Source organism: Pungitius pungitius, chromosome 17 (assembly GCF_949316345.1).
Source record: "Pungitius pungitius chromosome 17, fPunPun2.1, whole genome shotgun sequence".
Classification (NCBI taxonomy): Eukaryota; Metazoa; Chordata; class Actinopteri; order Perciformes; family Gasterosteidae; genus Pungitius; species Pungitius pungitius.
In genome coordinates, this window is record NC_084916.1 from 10459499 (window position 1) to 10478462 (window position 18964).

General features: G+C 42.8%; 3 protein-coding genes across 3 annotated transcripts; 1 reads left to right on the forward strand and 2 right to left on the reverse strand.

Moving 5' to 3' along the window:
• The first annotated feature begins 683 nt into the window (after positions 1-683).
• On the forward strand, positions 684-3449 carry ggcta (gamma-glutamylcyclotransferase a). The gene is made up of 4 exons (XM_037474624.2): positions 684-981; positions 2656-2801; positions 2882-3014; positions 3174-3449. The coding sequence occupies exons 1-4, from the start codon at positions 865-867 to the stop codon at positions 3294-3296; spliced, it is 519 nt and encodes a 172-aa protein (XP_037330521.2). The 5' UTR covers positions 684-864; the 3' UTR covers positions 3297-3449.
• A 128-nt stretch (positions 3450-3577) lies between these two features.
• adnp2b (ADNP homeobox 2b) lies at positions 3578-11323 on the reverse strand. Its single transcript, XM_037474622.2, has 4 exons — positions 9041-11323; positions 8211-8332; positions 7432-7536; positions 3578-7289 (listed from the first exon to the last, which is right to left on the reverse strand). The coding sequence occupies exons 2-4, from the start codon at positions 8316-8318 to the stop codon at positions 4530-4532; spliced, it is 2973 nt and encodes a 990-aa protein (XP_037330519.2). The 5' UTR covers positions 8319-8332; positions 9041-11323; the 3' UTR covers positions 3578-4529.
• A 123-nt stretch (positions 11324-11446) lies between these two features.
• azin1b (antizyme inhibitor 1b) lies at positions 11447-17570 on the reverse strand. The gene is made up of 11 exons (XM_037474623.2): positions 17398-17570; positions 16567-16710; positions 16002-16200; positions 15665-15838; positions 15250-15422; positions 14872-15085; positions 14640-14714; positions 14185-14350; positions 13856-13965; positions 13061-13278; positions 11447-12953 (listed from the first exon to the last, which is right to left on the reverse strand). The coding sequence occupies exons 3-11, from the start codon at positions 16101-16103 to the stop codon at positions 12878-12880; spliced, it is 1308 nt and encodes a 435-aa protein (XP_037330520.2). The 5' UTR covers positions 16104-16200; positions 16567-16710; positions 17398-17570; the 3' UTR covers positions 11447-12877.
• Positions 17571-18964: the final 1394 nt, after the last annotated feature.

Here is an 18964-nt window from a genome sequence, read left to right on the forward strand (position 1 = left end):
TGAAATGAGCCACGTAGTATCTAATACACATTTTTTAACTAAATACTGTTCTTGGGGCTTTGAAACCACCATTTACAACAGTCTGTATTTAAAACATGATATCTAAATGTCAAGTTAAACTTTATTAATTTCCCTACATTCAATTAGCACAGTTTTGTTTTATTGTACAGCAACACTTCTCAACCTATCTTTGAAACCCTAGGTTTGAAATTATTTCAATTTCTATTTATAAATGATATGAAACCTGATTACTGGAGCTATAAACGATCCCTAATTGGGTTGTTTACATAATTTGAATTCTCCTGGATCATAAATTCCAGGTTGAATGGGTTTCGTTGACCCCTAAAGCACAGGTTGTAAAGGTGGCGATGTTCACACCTACAGTGTTGGAATGTATGTTGGGTATACACAATATATTTTTATGTGACGCATGTCAGAAAGTACCTGGTAACTCAGCGTAGTCATGAGCGATCATATCACAGAGCCATTAACTTGTATACTCTTTACCTTAGCGCGATCCTGAAAATATTTTTAAAAATCGCTTCAAAATTGAGCGCGCTATGATTTTTTCGTATTCACAGTAGCGATATAGGGACGCGTTTTGATAGTCGCCAGCGTTGTCTCAATTAGTAACGAATCTGCCGCCGGACGGAACAGCCACCGCTGATGTGACGGTAAAAATTAGTGAGGAAGCCAGTTTGAGAACCATTTCGCACCTAACAGCGGTCTAGTCTGGTCCTCGACGGGCGCACGCGTTTGAGGATCTTTTCGAATTTTCTTTTCAAATCGAATTATTTATATAGAAATACGCAAGTCCGTTTCTAAATATCGACTTAAAGCTGTGCTCCTCATCCATGCAGAAAGATGTCCATCAATGCCAGCGGTCGCTTTATGTACTTCGCTTTTGGCAGTAATTTATTGAAAGAAAGACTGCAGGTGGCAAACCCCTCTGCGATATTTCACACTACTGGACGACTAAAGGTAACAAATTGGATAATGTAGCTTCTTTTATAGGGTATTATTACATTGTCCTGAGGATATTTTGCAGTTATACATTCATTTTGTGACGATTAGCTTGCAAAAACTATTTATGCATGCTGTTTTCTAAATTATTCCGTCCATCGGTTTATTACGGGACCCCGTTCGTTAACCATCAACTTTCAGCCTAAAACCTGTGTGGTTATCGATGTTACGGAAGCCGTTGAAATATAGGCAGAGGACCCAGTTACCTGTCCAGGTCGATGCCTAACTGTTCCGCGTTTCGTCACAAATAAAAACAACGTAACATAAAGTCAACTTATTCCCCTGCTGTTAACATAAACAACACATGTTATATATTTTATTCGAAAGAAATTCGGACGAATCCCGCATGTTTTTGACAAAGAATTAGGCATTCACGCGGACAGCCAACTCCGTGTCCTCTTCCTATATCTATTAACGCCTTTATGCTTCCTACAGCCGTCGTCACTACGACAACCGCGTAGTCGACTGAGAGTCTCCAGGTAACGGTTGCTCGATGAACCGAAACACTGGTGTCACGTCACGCCCTTCCCACACCGTGGTAAAGTGACGTGTGTGGCTGGCAAGTGACCTGGTGACTCCGTCCAGTATTTTCTCTGAGCCCCTCGATGATACCTTCAGCACCAGCTGGAACGACAGTGGCAGCCACGTGCACAGATAGACCCCTAGTGGTGCACAAGCACCTGCCCTTTTGCCCCGGATGACAAAAGTGCCCCTTCTGCTGGAGAACAATTTTTTCTTTAATCATCAGAATAAAAATGACTCTCTGTCATCAACCCCCCCTCACCCCCCCCACAAAAAATGTGTTTTGATATCTGACGGGGGCATTTATTTGAGATGTTGTTTCGCCCAAACATGCTCACAAGCCCCGCCCCTTGCTGATCGTGCAGTGCTGAGCGCCAAACAGGTGATGACGGTGTTTTTGCAATCCCACGTTGTTTGGTGATAAAAGAACCACATTAGCGCCGCCGAAAACACTACGTTGCAACTGGTCCGACGTTAACAAACAAAAAACTCGAAAATCTGGGATTTCCAAGCCTCGTCTGACTGTTTACTGACGTTTGTTATGTTCAATGAAGAGAGAGGTACAGACAGACAGACAGACAGAGAATTGAATGGCAGTTTTACCGTTCTACAAATTAGACCAGTTCATTAATTTAGTTTAGTTAAATTAAATTATTGAAATGAACGGTCTTAAGTTGAGCTACATGCCAGTCTGGTGAGATATATTGTGGTATATTATTGGTGTAATGCTGCTTATGCTTCAACAGAAACAGTAAATAACAATAAAGTACATCCTCGCCTCAAGTACTTTATTGCTTGATTACAATATGGCCTTGTTTTGTTTTTGCCTGTTATTCATTTAATAATTCAATTAGATACATTAAGTTAGTCTGTTAACAAAAAGTAATATATACATTGACAATATACTGTTTTTTAAATTTATTTATTAATATTTTTAATTTCATAAATATTTCGGGCAATGGGTGCCCTTTTATTTTGGTTTGAGCACCTGCCCCCCAAAATGTCTGTGCACAGTGGGCTCTGGTTGAAAACCCACAATGACTCATCGCTACTCACAGCCTTTTGTCCTTTTACTTTCCACTCCTGTCCCCGCCATGTTGGTGTGAGCAGGACCACGAGTTAAGCTTTGGTCTGTGCGAGGCAATTGAAAACAGCATTTGGCATGGTGGAGTGGCCACCATTGCCCCATGTCCGGGGGCCGAGGTGTGGGGGGTAATCTGGACTCTGAGCAGTGAGGACCTCCCGAGGCTAGACAAGTGAGACACACAAACACAGCGGTTAGTCACTCGCTGTTTGTCACCTCATTTAACCGCGTGCTTTTTGTTGTCCTCCTCAGACAGGAAGGGGTGAATGTTGGAATATACTCTCCACTGGAGGTTTCAGTGGAGACTGATAAAGGACTCATATTCTGCAGAACTTATCAGACGAACAATTTCCACGCCTGCCCTCCCTCTCCTCAGTACAAACAGGTGTGTGTGGGTCTCTTAAACAGACAGGTCCAGACAACTGACCTTCTTTTGTGACCATGATAAATCCACGTCATGCCATCAATTCAACTTTCCAGTTTACCTAACGTCTTTGTGACTAAATCAAAATGTGGATTGGAATAACACTCTCTCCTTTTGAAGGTGGTGTGTTTGGGTGCAGAGCGGAACGGACTCCCGGGGGAGTACCTGAAGAAGCTGGAGGCCATTCAAACCAACAACTACAGCGGCCCTTCGATGCTTGATGAGATCAGAATAGACGAATAGATGAATTAGAGCGACATAGTTCATAATCCTGAATATGTAAGCACCAGTAACCTCGCCCCTAAAACATTTTAGTGGCCGTTCTAAGAACATCAGGAGCAAAAATGGAAAATAAAATATACTTAAGACAAAAAAAATCCTGTTTCGAATGTAAATTGGCAGTGGTAGTGCATGAGCCCAAAATAATGAATAAAAAGATAACTGATGTTCTACTCTAAGTTATATGACCTTGGGGTCCATTTAATGTTTTTATTATGAAATGAAAAACATTGAAAGGATTCACATAAAAGGAATCCACTTTATTCGGTACAACACAGTGGCCTTGGACAGAATGATCATCTGGACCCCTTTCAGCATTTTCAATCCTCTACAAAATACAAGTTTAGTACAAAAGAACTGCAGTCAGGGGAACAAAATATTTATGGTGTCCACCCAATAACTTGTTTAATATTTAGTTGGATCTCTAGGGAAAATTTCCTCAAATCTACGCAAACTTTCATAATGGCACAAATCATAGTTTTATCTGACAGAAACAAAACTCATGAAAGCAACATGGTCAGATATATATATATATATTAACCAAAGTTCTTAAATGGAGAATTTATGACAACTTAAATATTTGTACATTCTTAAGAATTTGGCTTCAGAAAACTGCAAGATGAACATTCACCTTCTGCAGGAGTTGGTGAGCGAGAAACATTTCCCCCTTAGTCGGTTTAAATATAAAAAATGTTATAAACAAAACTACACACATAGGTCCAAATATGTAAAACAAAACAATACTATAAAAGGAAAAGCACAATATAGTAATTAACCAAATGTGAACTAAATTTCTGATAGTGGGAGACAAGCGGTGATGCAGGAATTTAAATTACAAATAGGGGTGCAAAAAAACAAAAGGCAGCTATTAAGAGCAAGTCAGTGCTTCAGTTGAAGTCAGTAGCCATTTGGAAGTAAGAGATGGCAACCAGATAGAAATGGTTGCAGCGCACCAGTCAAACCCCTTTATATCTCAGACAAATCAGGATCCTTATTATTATTATATTCTCTTTATTTGTGGTATAATGGGTAGGGACCAGACAACCAACTGAAATGAAAGAAAGCACCATTAAAATGGGCTTCAAAAGAGACTGGTAATGTTACGTGTGCACTGCATGGTGAACTTCTCTAGCGTATGATAGCGTCATCAAACTATCTAAGTCGTTTTCCCTTAGTTCATTAGGGATTTCACAGGTGTCACACTTCCATCTGCTCCCCGTCCGCAGCGTTCTCGCTTCCGCTCTCGTCCATCGGCTGTGGTTCGTCCTCGTCGCTTTCCGCCTGCTCCGAGGCCTCGGCGGGCTGCTGTTCGGGGATTATGAGATTGTGCTCGACTTTGCTCAGTTCTGTCATGTTAAAGCCGAGGAATACGGCGGCCTTGCTCCTCTTGAGGCTCTTCATGCACTTAGTGCGCTTCCTGCTGAAATGGCCTGACAGCTCCACCTTCGTGAGGGACAACCTCTTGCACAGCTCGTCGGTCTCCGTTCGGTTGGCGTAGGGGTTCAGGTTGAAGTACTTGGATATGAAGTCCTTGCGGCCCTCGCCGCTGCGGCACTCGGCCGGGTTGGGCTCCAGCGCCAGCTTCACCCCGCGCTCCCGCTGAAGCAAAACGCGTACGGATGCCGGCGCCGCCAACGCCACCGGTTGTGGTGGAGATGGAGGCGGAGGCGGCGGCGGGGGCGGGGGCTTAGGCAGCCGCTTGTCCTGCTCGCGCTTCTTGCGAATGGCCGCCTTTTGTTCCCGCTCCCGTTTGTTGGCCTCCATCACCTGCCTCCACGCAGCCTCCAGCCTATTCTTCGACAACACCTGCGCTTCCGTCTCGGAACGCGTCGTTGATGCGGCGGTGGTGGCGGCGGCGTTGGGGGTGGGGGGCGTGGCCGATGCAGCCGGAATCACCCGAGCTTGAGCCAGAGCCTGGTTCATGGTCATCCCTGGTGGCATTTGGAGGAAGTAGAGGGACTGCGTAAACTGCTGGACGGGTTTCTGCGGCTGTGGTGGAGCCGCCGCCGCTTTGTCGGGCTGCGGTTGTTTCGGGGAACACCGGCAGCGCTGAATGTGCAGCATCACCGCCTGCTGGGTGACCTTGCCCGTGTACACGCCGTTGCAGTATATGCACTTGAAGGCCTCCGTTTTGAGGATAGCGTGAATGGTGGGCGCCACTAAATGTTTTTGCTTTAGGTGCTGCAGGTGTTCGGCCTCACTCTGAAACTTCTCGTCACAGAAGGGACAATACGCACTGTTGATTTTTGCTGTCGCCGTGCAGATGTCCGGCTGGCTGCTGGGCTGCAACTTAATGAAGATCAGGTCGAGGGAATTTGTGACCAGGGCCAGGTTGACCTCCGTGTCTCCCAGGACCTCTTTTGGTGCGGTGGTGTTGACGTCAAAGTAAGGAAACAGGATTCCTCCAATACCTTTGGAGTAGACCCTGTACTTCTGCCTCAGAAAATCACAGTATGTCTTGCTTGTGGGATTGTGCTGCTTTACATGCTCAACTAGCTGTTTGATGGAAAAGAACAAAGCGGAGCAGTACAAGCAATTCAGGCCATGCAGAAGGTGTTGGAAGACGCTTTTTTCGGAGACTAGAATTTTGCATGTGAGGCATTTTACCGTCTTGTCCGGCATTTTTTTCAAGAAAGCTGCTTGTGCTGCCACACTTTCTGACTTGGGCGTGTTGGGTTTTTGCTGGTGAGCAACCTCTGTGTGCACATCAAAGACGTTAGAAGGGAAAAGTTCATTGCAGAGGGGACAGGTAATCCATTTCTTAGTTGGCGGGGTGGAGTTCTTTGTTTGCTCAACAGCTTTGAGAGGAGAACTTGAGCTCTGGGAGGCCGGCATTGCTACTTGCAGCGGAGCAAAAGTGTAAGTGGGCATGCCATTCATCTTGTTGCCAGTCGGGATCAAGTGACTAAGCAGGGACTGTGACGTCAGCATGGTACCTTGCAGGGTGACTTGTTTCGTTTGTGCATTTTGTGTATCTACGGCTGGCTTCGATACGCCTGCCACGTTGGCCCTCAGTCCCGAGGAGAAAACGATTTGCTGCTGTTGCGCTGGAGCCGAAACCAGAGCCACAGGCGCCTGTTTCAGAGACACGTTGGACATTGTGGGAAGCTGGACCAGAGACCCCGGTGCCTGAGGCAAAGCACCTCGGAGAGCTATCGTGGCACCAGGCTGGAGCAGACCTTTGGCCTCAGCACTAGCTAGTTGAACTAGCGCCGACGCTTGAGGGGGCAGAAACGCCTGGTTGGTTCCGGGGGCACAGATCAGAGTCGCGCTGTTTGTTCTTCCTAAATTCTGTAAGGCCACCATAGTCCCAGCAGGTTGGCCATTACTTGGTATAACCATGGACTTATTGTTGAAAATTTGAAGCTGCTGCGGTTTAGGAGCAATGTTTGGAAATGTCACAAACACGCCGTTCCCATTGGGTGACGCTTTGATTGTGACGTTCTTGTTCTCGTGAATCAGACTCTGCACTTGGGTGCTGACTGGGTAGTGCGACGGCTCCACCAGCATGTGATGCAACATTTGGTCGAGGTTTCCAGTGTTCACCTTGCACACCTTGCAGCAGTAGACCTTCACAGACGTAGTCCCTTGAAGGAGGAATCTGTAACCGATATACCGCTCTGCTACACTGTCCAGGTGCCTAAGGATGATGTGCTTCTTCATCGTGAAGATAGAGGGGGCCGGAAATCCACATTTCCGACACTGATACCGCTCATTTCCGCGATGGGCGGGTTGAGGCCCTTCCCTCTGCGGTTGTATGTAGGTGGCATGGAAGAACAGCATGTGCTTCTTGAGAGACTTGGGGTGTCCGATAAAGAGGCACTTAGAACAGGGTGCCAGGGCACAGAACGACTGCAGGTATCCATGGCAACGAGAGACGTGGCTCCTGAAGTTGTAGATGTTTTGCGAAGAGTACTTGCACATGCTGCAGCACAGAGCTCGAGACCTATAAGGCCACTGGATAGAAAAATAAATAAATGTCAAATATGCAGTTTGTACCAAGCATGTATGGGTTAACAAACAAGTTAATTACATTTTTAATTATGTGACAATTCCATTGTCAAGCTAGCAAATGAGCATCCAAACAGGTCATATTCACCTTTTTCTGTAGTCTGACATTGTATCCATCGGTGATGTCTACCCAGTCGGTTTCCTGAAACACCTCGTCTTCATCAGCGTCTTTCTCAGTCTTTTCATTGAGATCCTGCCAGAAAACAACACAAAGAAAACAACTGCTTTTTGAGTAACAATCGTAAAATCTCCATGATGAATATTTTGGTTCATAAATTAAAAATAAAGTCCTTCCTCTTCCCTGGAGAACCAGTTTAGGAAACTAATCCAAATCAGTAATCTATAAATCCAATATTGCCATCAATTGCCATCGTTCTGCCGATCGATTATCCTCAACAGCTGGATATCACAGAATAGAAACTAGACATGACATCATATTGCCAAACCCTGCTGGTTGCCATATCAACCAAAGACCAAAAAACCCATTCAATTGGTGTTTCAACTCAAAATTCCATATTAGTAAAATACGTAATACACCAAATGCATTTCTCCAGTATTACGAGATTGCGTGGCAGACTAATTCTTTCCCAATGTTTAGAATACTTTTTTTGTTTTGATTTTCTTTTTGTAGAAACAGTGATGGACATAAATCACAACGTAATAAGCATTGCATTTGTAACTTATTTACCCATTTTCAAGTCATTAAAAACACATTTACATATGCACACACACACACACACACACACACACACACAAACATTATATTTTAGACAACCTTATCTTAAGAATGAATTACACTTGTATACTATATTTAGATCCTTCAAATCTTAAGAGCAATTCTCAGCTGTCATCAAAGACCAAACGTACCTTCAGCAGGTTCTGACAGTCTTCGAGGCCAATCTCACCAAGGATATTTTTCACCGCCTTGCGCGCCTTTCGGATCTTCTCAATATTTCCAACTGGACACTGATACATTATTCCTCTGATGCCTTGTAGAAGAAAAAAACCGCTTTACTCTTAGCATCTACCAATTAAATGTATGTATGTACTTTGATACAAATTCTATGTTGCAAATAAATCCAGTTAGAAAGTTTCCTTGTAAAGGCTTATAAAGTAAAATGAGTAATACCACTTTCAGCTCTGGCTCCATGCAGTGAATAACACACTTATTTGCATTGGAAATGGCACAAAGAAAAATAACTTGCATACGGAAAAGAACGGCAACAACAAACGAATGTCAACAGAAAGGTCAACTTATTATGTTAAAGCATACAGTTATTAAGTTATTACACGCCCCTTACTGCTAGTATTATACAATTTGCACAAGGGATATAATGAAAATGTACTTCGAAGTGTATTCGAAGATGATAATTGCAGGGTAACAATAACATAACAGTTACGGTGCAACAGCTGATTTTCACGATTACACACGTCAGTCTCCGCGTAAATAATATAGCGATTCAATTGTTGGCCATTTCTGAAGGGAAACAAAAAAATAAAAAACTTATACAGGTGATTTAAATGTGTTTTGTTTTTACACACAGATCACCTATGAACTATATAAACGCTCGGCATCCATGCTAAGGCTGCACGTTGTTTCCTGGACTCGTTAAAAAGCCGCCGGCAGCGACGCGGCGGCCACGCCGCTCCTCCGCGCACGAGGACACCACACCGCCCGGCTGTCCACGGATATTTACCTCGTCCGTGTCAATTCACGTTGGTTGTCACTGTGCCACTTCCAACGGCCCTCAACTGCGTGTGCGTGCGTCTGGTGTGTGCGTCGGGGAGCTGCGTTTGCTGGTTCCAGCGCTGCTCACAGGTTTCCGTCCGGAAGCAGCATCCTCCGTCAACACGCACTCACCGCTGTATGTACAACTGTGGTCAAACACGGGAGGTGATGTTTGCTAACCCCCGTCCAGAGGTAGGCTCCTTTAGGTGAGCTTTTGTCCTTTTCTTCCCCTTATTGTGGGAAAAAAATGGCGCTCATGTTCAGGATCTGACGTAGTTGTTCCTATTTGCATACAGCACAAGCTGACCAATGGGAAGCTTCTCAGCACAAAACCAGAATACCTTTTTATTCTTTAACCAGGACTGTCAGACATAGTTGCAGTGGGTCCAAGTGATGTATTTTATATGTCTGTTTCTGAATTTCTTTTAATATTTGACTACTTTTTGTAGTCCTCTGTTCTACAACTGATAGCTAGGTTGGGGGCGTGGCCAATGCGACTCCCACTGGCAGTCAGGTGGTACAGGTCCAAGGCTGACCAATGAGCTGTCGAGAAAATGAGCTAAATGGGTGGATCTTTTTTTTATATGACGTCATATCATGCCACTTTTTCTAGCCAATGATATAGAGCCACCATTTTGATGGTGGAGTAAGTAGGAATGATAGGTCACATGTGCTTTAGCTAGCATAGCATAAAGTTTAAGGAGTTTTTCAATATTTTAAAGAATTACAATAAAATCAAATTGGCTAGCTACCATCGCATTGTAATGTAGCCAATAGCGAAACTTAATTTAGTACACGTCGGATCAAGCAAAACCCAAGCTACTTACAGCCAACCATAACCCTAAGAAAGGTCAATTCATCGAAGCAACAACGTGATGATAGTCACTCTAAAGCGTTGCGTTGTGGCGGGTTCGTAACTTTCAATTTCTTCCATTATCAATCTTTTGTATAAATCTTGGACAACTGAATAGTAGTACCTCAAGTCTAGATGTAAATACAGTACTATATCCATACAAATATGCTTTTATTTTCCATTACAATTCCCTACATCTATCAAATCTAAAAAACACTTGAAATGTTTTTCAATGTTCCGTTAGATGAAGAAGTTTGGTGTTAAAGTGATCAGTCACGACTTAATTTACATTTTGACTACCAAGGTTAAATCTACCATTGTGCACTCTTGTCAGACAATGTAAACCAGGATGAACAAATTATCTGTGGAAACAAAAGAACAACATGAGATAGTAAATGTGTCAACATTCATAATGGCTAGGTTGCAGCTTGTATTTCAAGCTGACAGCAATGATGAATTCCCAAAAGGTAAGACTGCTGAAGGACAAGGGAGTTGGATGGCATCGTCTCTAGACCCAAGATAGAGAAGAAACGGAAAAGAGATTTTTTCCATTGTGAGTTTATGGTAAAGATCAGAAAAACCACTTGGAGTTTGTTCATGCTCGCTCATTCATAGAGAATCAGCCTGGGAATTAAGATGCATCATTAAGTCTTTTCTAAATCTACCCTGTCAGTGTTGTGACCTTGTTAAAGTCTATTCATCTTTAATATGCTCTGTGGTGGGATTTTGTGTTTTTTACATAAAGTTTTCTGGTGTTTTATTTTGTATCATGGCCACCATGACCATTCCTTCTATCTACACTCCACTCACTTAATGTGATCTCCCAGCTCATCTATCCATCTTATTTCATGTCATGTAATTAATATTTAATTTCCTGTAATAAACACGTTAACACACGACACTTAATTACAGCTTTATTGGCCCCTCCTAGAGTAATGTTTGAGCTGGGACCATCACATACCTGTAATTCCTTTAAAGCAGAGGCTATTGATAGTTTCAAATTCGACAAGTGCACATCAGTCTGCCATTGTTATTTTAATGAGGTTAAAACTCGGGGTAAAGGTACCTGCTCAATAGTCAGTGTTTGTATTATTTAAAAACCAGCAACATGCTTTACTGAGACTCAAGCAAGCATCCTTCTGGAAGCTACACAAGCCAGAGAGAGCTGAGCGTTCAGGGACAGAAAGGAAATGATAGGACATATCCATGCATTGATGACAATTATTGATCTATGATTTAATTCTTTTATACTTCATTAAGATACTTTAACTATTAGGATGAATCAGCTAAAAAGGTCGCATTCTCTGATGCAACGTATTAAGCCTAAGCAACACTATATTTGTATTGAATTGTTTCCAGGACATTGAAATGCTGTACAATCAGAATATATACACCGGATAAGATCCTACCAGGTCCAAAACATATGGTTTTTAGAATAAAGATGGCCACTTAAAATTCAAGAACTTACGAGTACGAGTCTACAAATGTTTGTTGCACCAAAAATCACACATACAAGATAAGTGATTTCAATCAGAAATGTATTAAATTAATCACTTTCATTACTTAAACAAGCACAATTTACAGTCAATAACAGGCTATGGTCCATTAGTGCCTTAGACAAGCAAGTAATTAATACATTAGTCATTTATAACACACAAGGGCAGGATTCTTTAAAAACTGCAGTTCAGTAACAACACATTTTATTTTATCAGACATGAGACATTTAGCTGTACAAGAGACTATGCATTATGTCCCTCATAACTTAAGAGAGGCATGAGGAAGTTTATCATTTGTTGTGTGCACTGCCTCAAAGAGGTCTGTGTACAGCTAGTATGCCTTTTGTGTGAGAGCCGGACAAATAGGTCCGCATCTGCCACAGACAGATTGTTTAAGTTTGAGAAATAGCCCCTTTGTGACTTTCTCAGACCCTGTAAAAAAAACAAAAACAAGGACCCATCCCATGACGAGACACCAATGTGATGATCTGAAAAATCAGAGCTCTGGTGCTAAATGTCACAGCACTTATTTAACCTACAAAAGATTGTGTGCATTTAAAACCAGATTAACTTGTCTCTATTAGAGGCAAGAGGTGCATTAAGGTGTATGCAGCTTCTCTATTCAAGTTACAGCTCGACTAAGAGAGAATATCCCACAGCTATTACTTCATGCCTTTTGAGTAAAGGGGAAACCACTGAGGTCACAAATGGCCATCACAGGACACTTAATCCATGTAGCGTTAAAAAACACATAAATATCTCATCCGGAAAACACTGTTAGATGGTCCACAGTATAATACCTGGGCAAAATGCATAAAAAGCTTTAAATTTGCTCCAGTATTATCTGAGTCCAATAAATAAAAATGCATTGAGGTGAGCTGCATTAAAGAAATCGGTTACATCATTGTCATAATTTCATTTAGACTTTGCAAAGTGAAGTATTGAATCTACACATGGCAATGATTCTTTCAAACACTTCCAAAATGATCCACTAACAAAATGTATTGGTTTGGAAGAGACACGGGATTTACACGACTGTCAACCGCTGATCATTGGAGGACATGAAATAAATCAATTGTACACTTTGCAAACTGGATTTGATTTGGGAAACAAACTAGCCAAAACATATGGGATGGAGGAGAGGGCGGGGAGAAGGGGGGGGACCCCATCTCCAAAGAGTCATCCATTTTGTTGCATATCATCATTTGAGCAGGAGTTCTTTTGGCTGACAGATTTTTTGATTTGGGATATCGAACAACCAATTGTTTGGGTAGGTAGATAAAAAAAGTCAAATTTCTGGAAGAAATAAAAGGACACTGTTTTTCCCCACGGTGGCTGGAATGTGGAGCACATGTAGACCCTTGTCCCAAACAACTCGCTGACCCCTTTTTCCCACACTGACAGCGCAGACTAAGGGGGTCTGGGCAGTGTTGTACGGGACTGGGGCAGAGGGTAGTTACACACTGTACCGGACCATAGAGAAATTCTTCATGGCACTGTCCAGCGCCACACCGGCCCCCTGCATCTCGTACCTGTGGGCAACACAGAGCACCAAAATTGGTTTCTTGTAGCTGTAACATATTCTTTGAACATTAGTATTCGTGGTGAACCCTCTCCGGTTAACTCATTCCACGCTCACCAGTCACAAGTGGAGACAGTGTAGTAGACGGGCAGCTGGGGGGAGCTGGAGAGGCAGCTGAACTCCTCCAGGCCACACACTCCCATGTTGGAGAAGCAGAGCCAGTCTCCCACACTGAGCTCAGGCAGCAGGCAGCGCTCTACCACCTGGTCCAGCTGGTCCAGTGACGGGCCCCACAGGCTGCTGGGAAACACCTCCTCCTCAGCGCACATTACATGCTGGAGAGAGGAAGCAATCAGAAATGTTACTTAAAAAGACTGTGTCACAGTAAAGGTCATTTCTCCTACACGTGTAGAATCTCACTTGTCATGTGAAGTGCAAGACATGGTAAATGCAATAACTCTATTATGGTTTGCGACTGAAGTAATGATTGGCAGTACAATTAACATAAGAAGAACTGATGCATCATCATTTGCAAACTGTATTCCTATTGTTAATGAAATATCTTATTCTTTATATCCCAAACATGCCCATCAGCTAGCAAGCCAGCTAAAATTGGCCATTATCTATCGGTTCATTAGCATCCGGGCTTTGAGCTCTGATCCGGTGGGCAGTAGTCGGGTAGTAAAGCGCTGTTTGTTTTGTCGACAATAATCTACTGGATACACTTGAAAGAAAGAACACTATGTTTTAATAGTGTAATACCACAGTCTTTAGATAGGATATATGAATATATGATCCAGCTTCCTTAAACACTTATAATGCACAACCCCCTTTCCTCATTCAACTGGTTTTGGTTCAACTTTTCATTTAGTCCTGAATGGGGTTGACTCTCTTGGGTGAAGGCCTACTAACCTTATGCACTGACGGGGCAACGATGCAGTTTCCCAGCAGCTTGCGGCTAAATGGGCCATAAACACCCTCATTCATGTAGTACAGAAACTCTGTCTTTTCATTGTTCACACCTGTGTAGATTAAGAGCAGTCAGAATTACAAAACATAACATATTTCTTGGCAATGGAGGACTAGACCTCTAATGTTCTTAACGCAACAAATTTGTGAGCACAAACAATTCTGTCTTTTCTAAATCTGAAGAAAAAAATATGCCGATTTTCACAGTCAGAGTACAGAGACAAAGTGAACTACGCAGGACAAAGACAACCTCAGAGACTTGAGTAACTCACCTTGAGTGAGGCTGTCCCAGTGACGGTTCATCACCTTTTTGCCGATGACGTTCACAGCCAGGCTGAAAGCAGAGGCCACGTAGAAGCTGCCTGGCTGGGCCAACACTTGCACACCAGACATTGGGGGGAAGTAGGCATCCAGCAGCGGTCTGACTGCAGACTCTACCTGCACAATTACAGCAAATCTGCATTCAGAGAGTTTTCCAAATAAAACCAAAAAAGTGATCGCAAAGCTGAAAGCCATAACTTTTCTCCCGCTGTCAGTGAGAAGCAACTGCTGAGATGTTAAATAGAGCATCATTACTTTAACTTATACCAGCATCTTACTGTGTGTTCAATAACACCAAAGTAGCCTGAAACGTTGAAATCTATCCAAGTGTTGTATGTTTACAAAACTTATGTGTGTTCATCAGTTGTGTTTTGGGTCTCTTCTTTGCGGAACATGTTTGCCATACCTGATTGAGCTGACTCTCTGAGCCAGTAAATCCACCACCAATGTCCAGGATGTTCATGTTAAAGCCCAGATCCAGCTAGACAGAAACAATCAAGTGTTACCCTCATTGGAAAAAAATACCACACCAATAAAAAGGCATTCAGGAATCTTGAGTTTTGAGTTGTCACGTTCATTTTTAATTCCTGCACACTAATCAGTTATGCTTGTATGTTTTTCTCTCAGAAGGTACTCACCCCCATGTCAAACACACAGCGGGCATCTGACAGTGCATGGGTGTAGGCCTGTTGCAGGTCTTGGCAGGAGCTGGGAATGTGAAAAGTCACCCCCACCACCTGGACCCCAAGCTCCTTAGCTGCTTCCAGCAGGTGCCGGCAGCTCTTCAGAGAAAAGCCAAAGGCCATGCTGGTTTCAGCTGCGTGGGACTCTGTGTTCAACTGCAGCAACAATCTACAAGATGCAAAAAGGAAACATCAGCGATCAAAACATGAATGAAAACATCCATCTAGACCAAGTAATTATGTTTCTTTCATTGACACTGTCTCCCATTTTGCACAAGTTAACAAAAATGTAAATGTAGTCAAAGAGGTTTGCTCCTGGATTTGATCGCTTACTTTGCACCAGGGTGCAGGCGTGAAATCTTGGACAACTCAGCCTCATTTTCGCACACGAGATGTTGGATGTTGTTCTTGGCTGCGTGCTTGATGTGTGCCAGCTGCTTGCAAACGCCTGACAGAATGATGTTTTCTGGGGGCACGCCGTGGTCAAGCACCAGGCTTACTTCAGTCTGCAGGATACATATATTAGATGAGATATTAACACAACAAGGTCCCTCAAAACATCCAAAAGGGTACCAAGTGTGTTGCACAAGTTAGAAGGACACCAGTCATCCACTTGACTAGTAATCAATCGAGAGCTAGTCATGTAATTTCGCCAGAATGCAAAGTGATTGCACAAGAGTATGATGCAGTTTAAAGTTTGATAAACAGAAACAAAGCTACCCAAATTTGATTTTCAAAAGTGTCAAACCTTGTTGGCACAAATGAAGCCCAGGCCCAAGGAAGCCAGCACCTCGATGACTGCGGGGCTGCTATTGCACTTGACTGGGTAGTATGGCTGAAGCCGCGGCGCTGCATTCTGCCAGCAGACATGTTGCCGCATCAGGGCACCAAGGTCTCCCACCACAAATGCACTCTTCTCCACCTTTGAACGTAAGGAGGTGAAGGATGCACTGAGTAAAAATAGCAACTGATCAAACCAGTAAATCACAACAAACATTGGGGGCACACACTGATTGATAATGACAGTGTCATTAAAGCTATTCGAAGCATTTTAGAATTTCCCTTTACTATAGAGTAGAACTGACCAGAGTCTGCTCACAGATGTGTCCGTCAATGATATCTTCAAGGGTCACTCCTCCCTCCAGGAGTTCAATGATGTAGCTGGGTTTGTCAACGAGTCCTTTCATTTTAACCGTATTCCGCTAAGCCAACACTCATAAAGAACAGATAAGCAAGTGAAGGGGTCACGACTGAGCCAATTGGGTCCTGCCGGTATGCAACGAACTGGAAAAGGAGAGGAGAGGGGAAAAGACAAATCAACACATTACCCTTTAATTACAGCAACAGACCATGGACATAACATGGGGCTGATGATTTTCTACCTGAATGCATTTCTATATTTATGATCAACAGCTACACTAAAATAAGTCTGGAGTCTATTTTTGTTTGTTCGATACCCCTTGCTTTTCTTCTTCTTGTAAATATGTAAAAGCACATACTTCATTGAGCGTCTACCTAAACCCATTGACTTTCTCCCAAAACACTTTGTAAGCCAAAGTTCCAGCCACAGCACAATGCTCCCGGACTTTGTTTTCCGGAGTAGGCATATATGAAAGCCAACATGTGTACAAGAGACAGTGAGTCACTCACATGGACAAGTCAGGAGATGGACCTGTCCCTTTATCAGCTAGGATCCCAAGGTGGCTCAGCGTTGAAGTCAAAGTGCTCTCGGTAGAGAGCCGCCCCTAGGCCCCCTGGGTAGCGCTCATACACCTGTGCAGAGACAGGGAAGCCCTGGGGGACAAACACACATGATGTTTAGATATCAATACATATCACAAGCTAGATCACGTGAAATGCCAGGTCCTTGTCTGATGTCATCAAATCTACAAACTTTCCCGCTATTATCTTTGGATTCACATCGAAATAGACTAAATAGTATCTCCGCCCATTACTTTATGTCACCGTCTCTCCACACCGTTCAAGGTCTGCGTATTAATACAACTCGCGTATGTTGTGGTAAATAGTGACAAAATGTTGATATTTCTATTGCGTTGCGTCACCGAAAAACAAACAACAAACCCTACACCGTACTCGTTATTAATGTTTTATACATGGCAGGGTAGTTGTATTTAACACGGGTAAGCTAAAGGCGAGGGGACGCCAGAGAGCTGCTAATGCTCGCGCTGTTAGCCGCCGAGAGCACGTCGGGGGAAGAAGCTTACGTTAGAGCTGAATTCTGTTAATAACAGCGTCGTAAACACCAACACCGGCACAAAACTTCGAAACACTCCAATCTAGGGGGCCAATGACGCATGCTATGTACTCATATCTTTAAACGTAAGATTATTACATCCCCCAAACCCGTAATTCAATGAATCGGTCCGTCCTGTGAGGCTAGAAGGCAGAAAGAGCAGCCCGCCATGTTACGTCCGCCTGCTGAATCTAAGAAACTCAACCGAAGTATTACGCGTTACTTACGTGAGATAACGGCAAGAACGTTTCGGAAAATCGTCTTCTCTTTTTCGGCGGAATTTTTAAAGAGTAGTGGGCACCGCGATATAAGAAAGAAAGAGGGCGGTTTTTGCCATATGTTTGGATGAGGGACGGACGGCCGTTAAGCGGCGTCTTCTCTATCGGTTGATGGGTGGAGGATGACTGAAGCCCAACACAGGAAGTGGGAAGAGAAGTCAACCGCCATGGGCGGAGCCAAACCTTCATCTCCACCAATGGGCTTGCTGTGTTTTTAAACAGCTACCAAATATGTATTTCCGGGCTCCTCACAAGCCCCCGTGGGTCTGTCATGTTTTTTTTTAGGTTACATAACCATAAACCTCCCGTGGACGGCCACTCGTTTCAGTCAATCATTCCAAGACACTTGCTCTGGCATTCAGTGAGAGAGAGAGCGAGTGAAGAGTTATGTTTTTTAATTTATGCATATTATAAATGTATTATATGTTTAAACAAACAGCCTAATCATTCTTTGGGCCTTCACAAAAACGTTTAGGGCATTAGCTTTTTTCTTGTTCAATCTTCTTTCAGTCTCTCTGAGAATAGAAAAGCATGGCATTGTTTTAAATTACATGCTGTCAGCAATTCTCTGACTTCATGTATTGTACCTTTCATCATTCCATCCATCATTACATCTGGTACACGTGAAATATAAGAATAATTTAATTTGTATCCCTGATTATTTTTTTCAGTCAGCATTTAAACCTTAATGACTAAAAACACAAAATATGCACCTGTCTAGTGGCTATTTTACTTGTCTGCATTGAATCTGGGGGATCCTTAACAATTAATGCTGTCCGAACCTTTTGTTGTTGCGGCCTGACAAAAAAACATCTTGGTCAACTGCGATAATTTAATGTTTAGTGCTATTCAGTTTGATGAGAAAATATTTTTAATGAGAAATTAATCTCATAAGGCATGATGGTCAGGAGTTTAGTACAGCAGTGAATGACTAGCACCAAAAACTCCACTTTAGTTGTATGACTTGTTTTTCTGTGACATATGTAGTGGTTTGGCTGTACAATGGCTGCACTGTAAGAAAAAAATCCGTAAAAAAACGGATAAAGTCCTGGCAGAAAATTACCAGGAATTTATCCGTTAAAATCACGGACACTTCTGTTAATCCTAGAACGGATAATTCCGTATATTTACAGTATATTCTCTGTTCATTCACAGACACTTCTGTTAATCCTAGAACGGATAATCCCGTATATTTACAGTATATTCTCTGTTCATTCACAGACACTTCTGTTAATCCTAGAACGGATAATCCCGTATATTTACAGTATATTCTCTGTTCATTCACAGACACTTCTGTTAATCCTAGAATGGATAATTCCATATATTTACAGTATACCCTCAGTAGCATTTGCTACCAAGAAATGTCTTCACCGCGGAAAAAATCTGTACCATTTCTATGGGCAGTTTCTTTAAATCTGAAACATAAAATTCTGAATAGTCAGTAGCAGCCTACATTTTCTGGTAAATAAACTTCTGTTCTTCCACTTTAATGCTAAAATACAATGACAAATGGTAT

What these genes read in the sequence shown, in the direction of transcription:
- adnp2b (XM_037474622.2), bottom strand. Translation starts at nt 8,318, where the DNA reads ATGTATCAGTGTCCAGTTGGAAATATTGAGAAGATCCGAAAGGCGCGC. An exon ending in ACTGTCAGAACCTGCTGAAG is followed by an intron (nt 7,537 to 8,210) that starts GTACGTTTGGTC and finishes GTTTTCTGGCAG; the next exon opens with GATCTCAATGAAAAGACTGA. An exon ending in ATGTCAGACTACAGAAAAAG is followed by an intron (nt 7,290 to 7,431) that starts GTGAATATGACC and finishes TTTTCTATCCAG; the next exon opens with TGGCCTTATAGGTCTCGAGC.
- azin1b (XM_037474623.2), bottom strand. Translation starts at nt 16,103, where the DNA reads ATGAAAGGACTCGTTGACAAACCCAGCTACATCATTGAACTCCTGGAG. An exon ending in ACATCTGTGAGCAGACTCTG is followed by an intron (nt 15,839 to 16,001) that starts GTCAGTTCTACT and finishes TTACGTTCAAAG; the next exon opens with GTGGAGAAGAGTGCATTTGT. An exon ending in TTGCCCCGTCAGTGCATAAG is followed by an intron (nt 13,279 to 13,855) that starts GTTAGTAGGCCT and finishes TCCTCTCTCCAG; the next exon opens with CATGTAATGTGCGCTGAGGA.
- ggcta (XM_037474624.2), top strand. Translation starts at nt 865, where the DNA reads ATGTCCATCAATGCCAGCGGTCGCTTTATGTACTTCGCTTTTGGCAGT. An exon ending in GACCTCCCGAGGCTAGACAA is followed by an intron (nt 2,802 to 2,881) that starts GTGAGACACACA and finishes TGTCCTCCTCAG; the next exon opens with ACAGGAAGGGGTGAATGTTG. An exon ending in CCTCTCCTCAGTACAAACAG is followed by an intron (nt 3,015 to 3,173) that starts GTGTGTGTGGGT and finishes CTCCTTTTGAAG; the next exon opens with GTGGTGTGTTTGGGTGCAGA.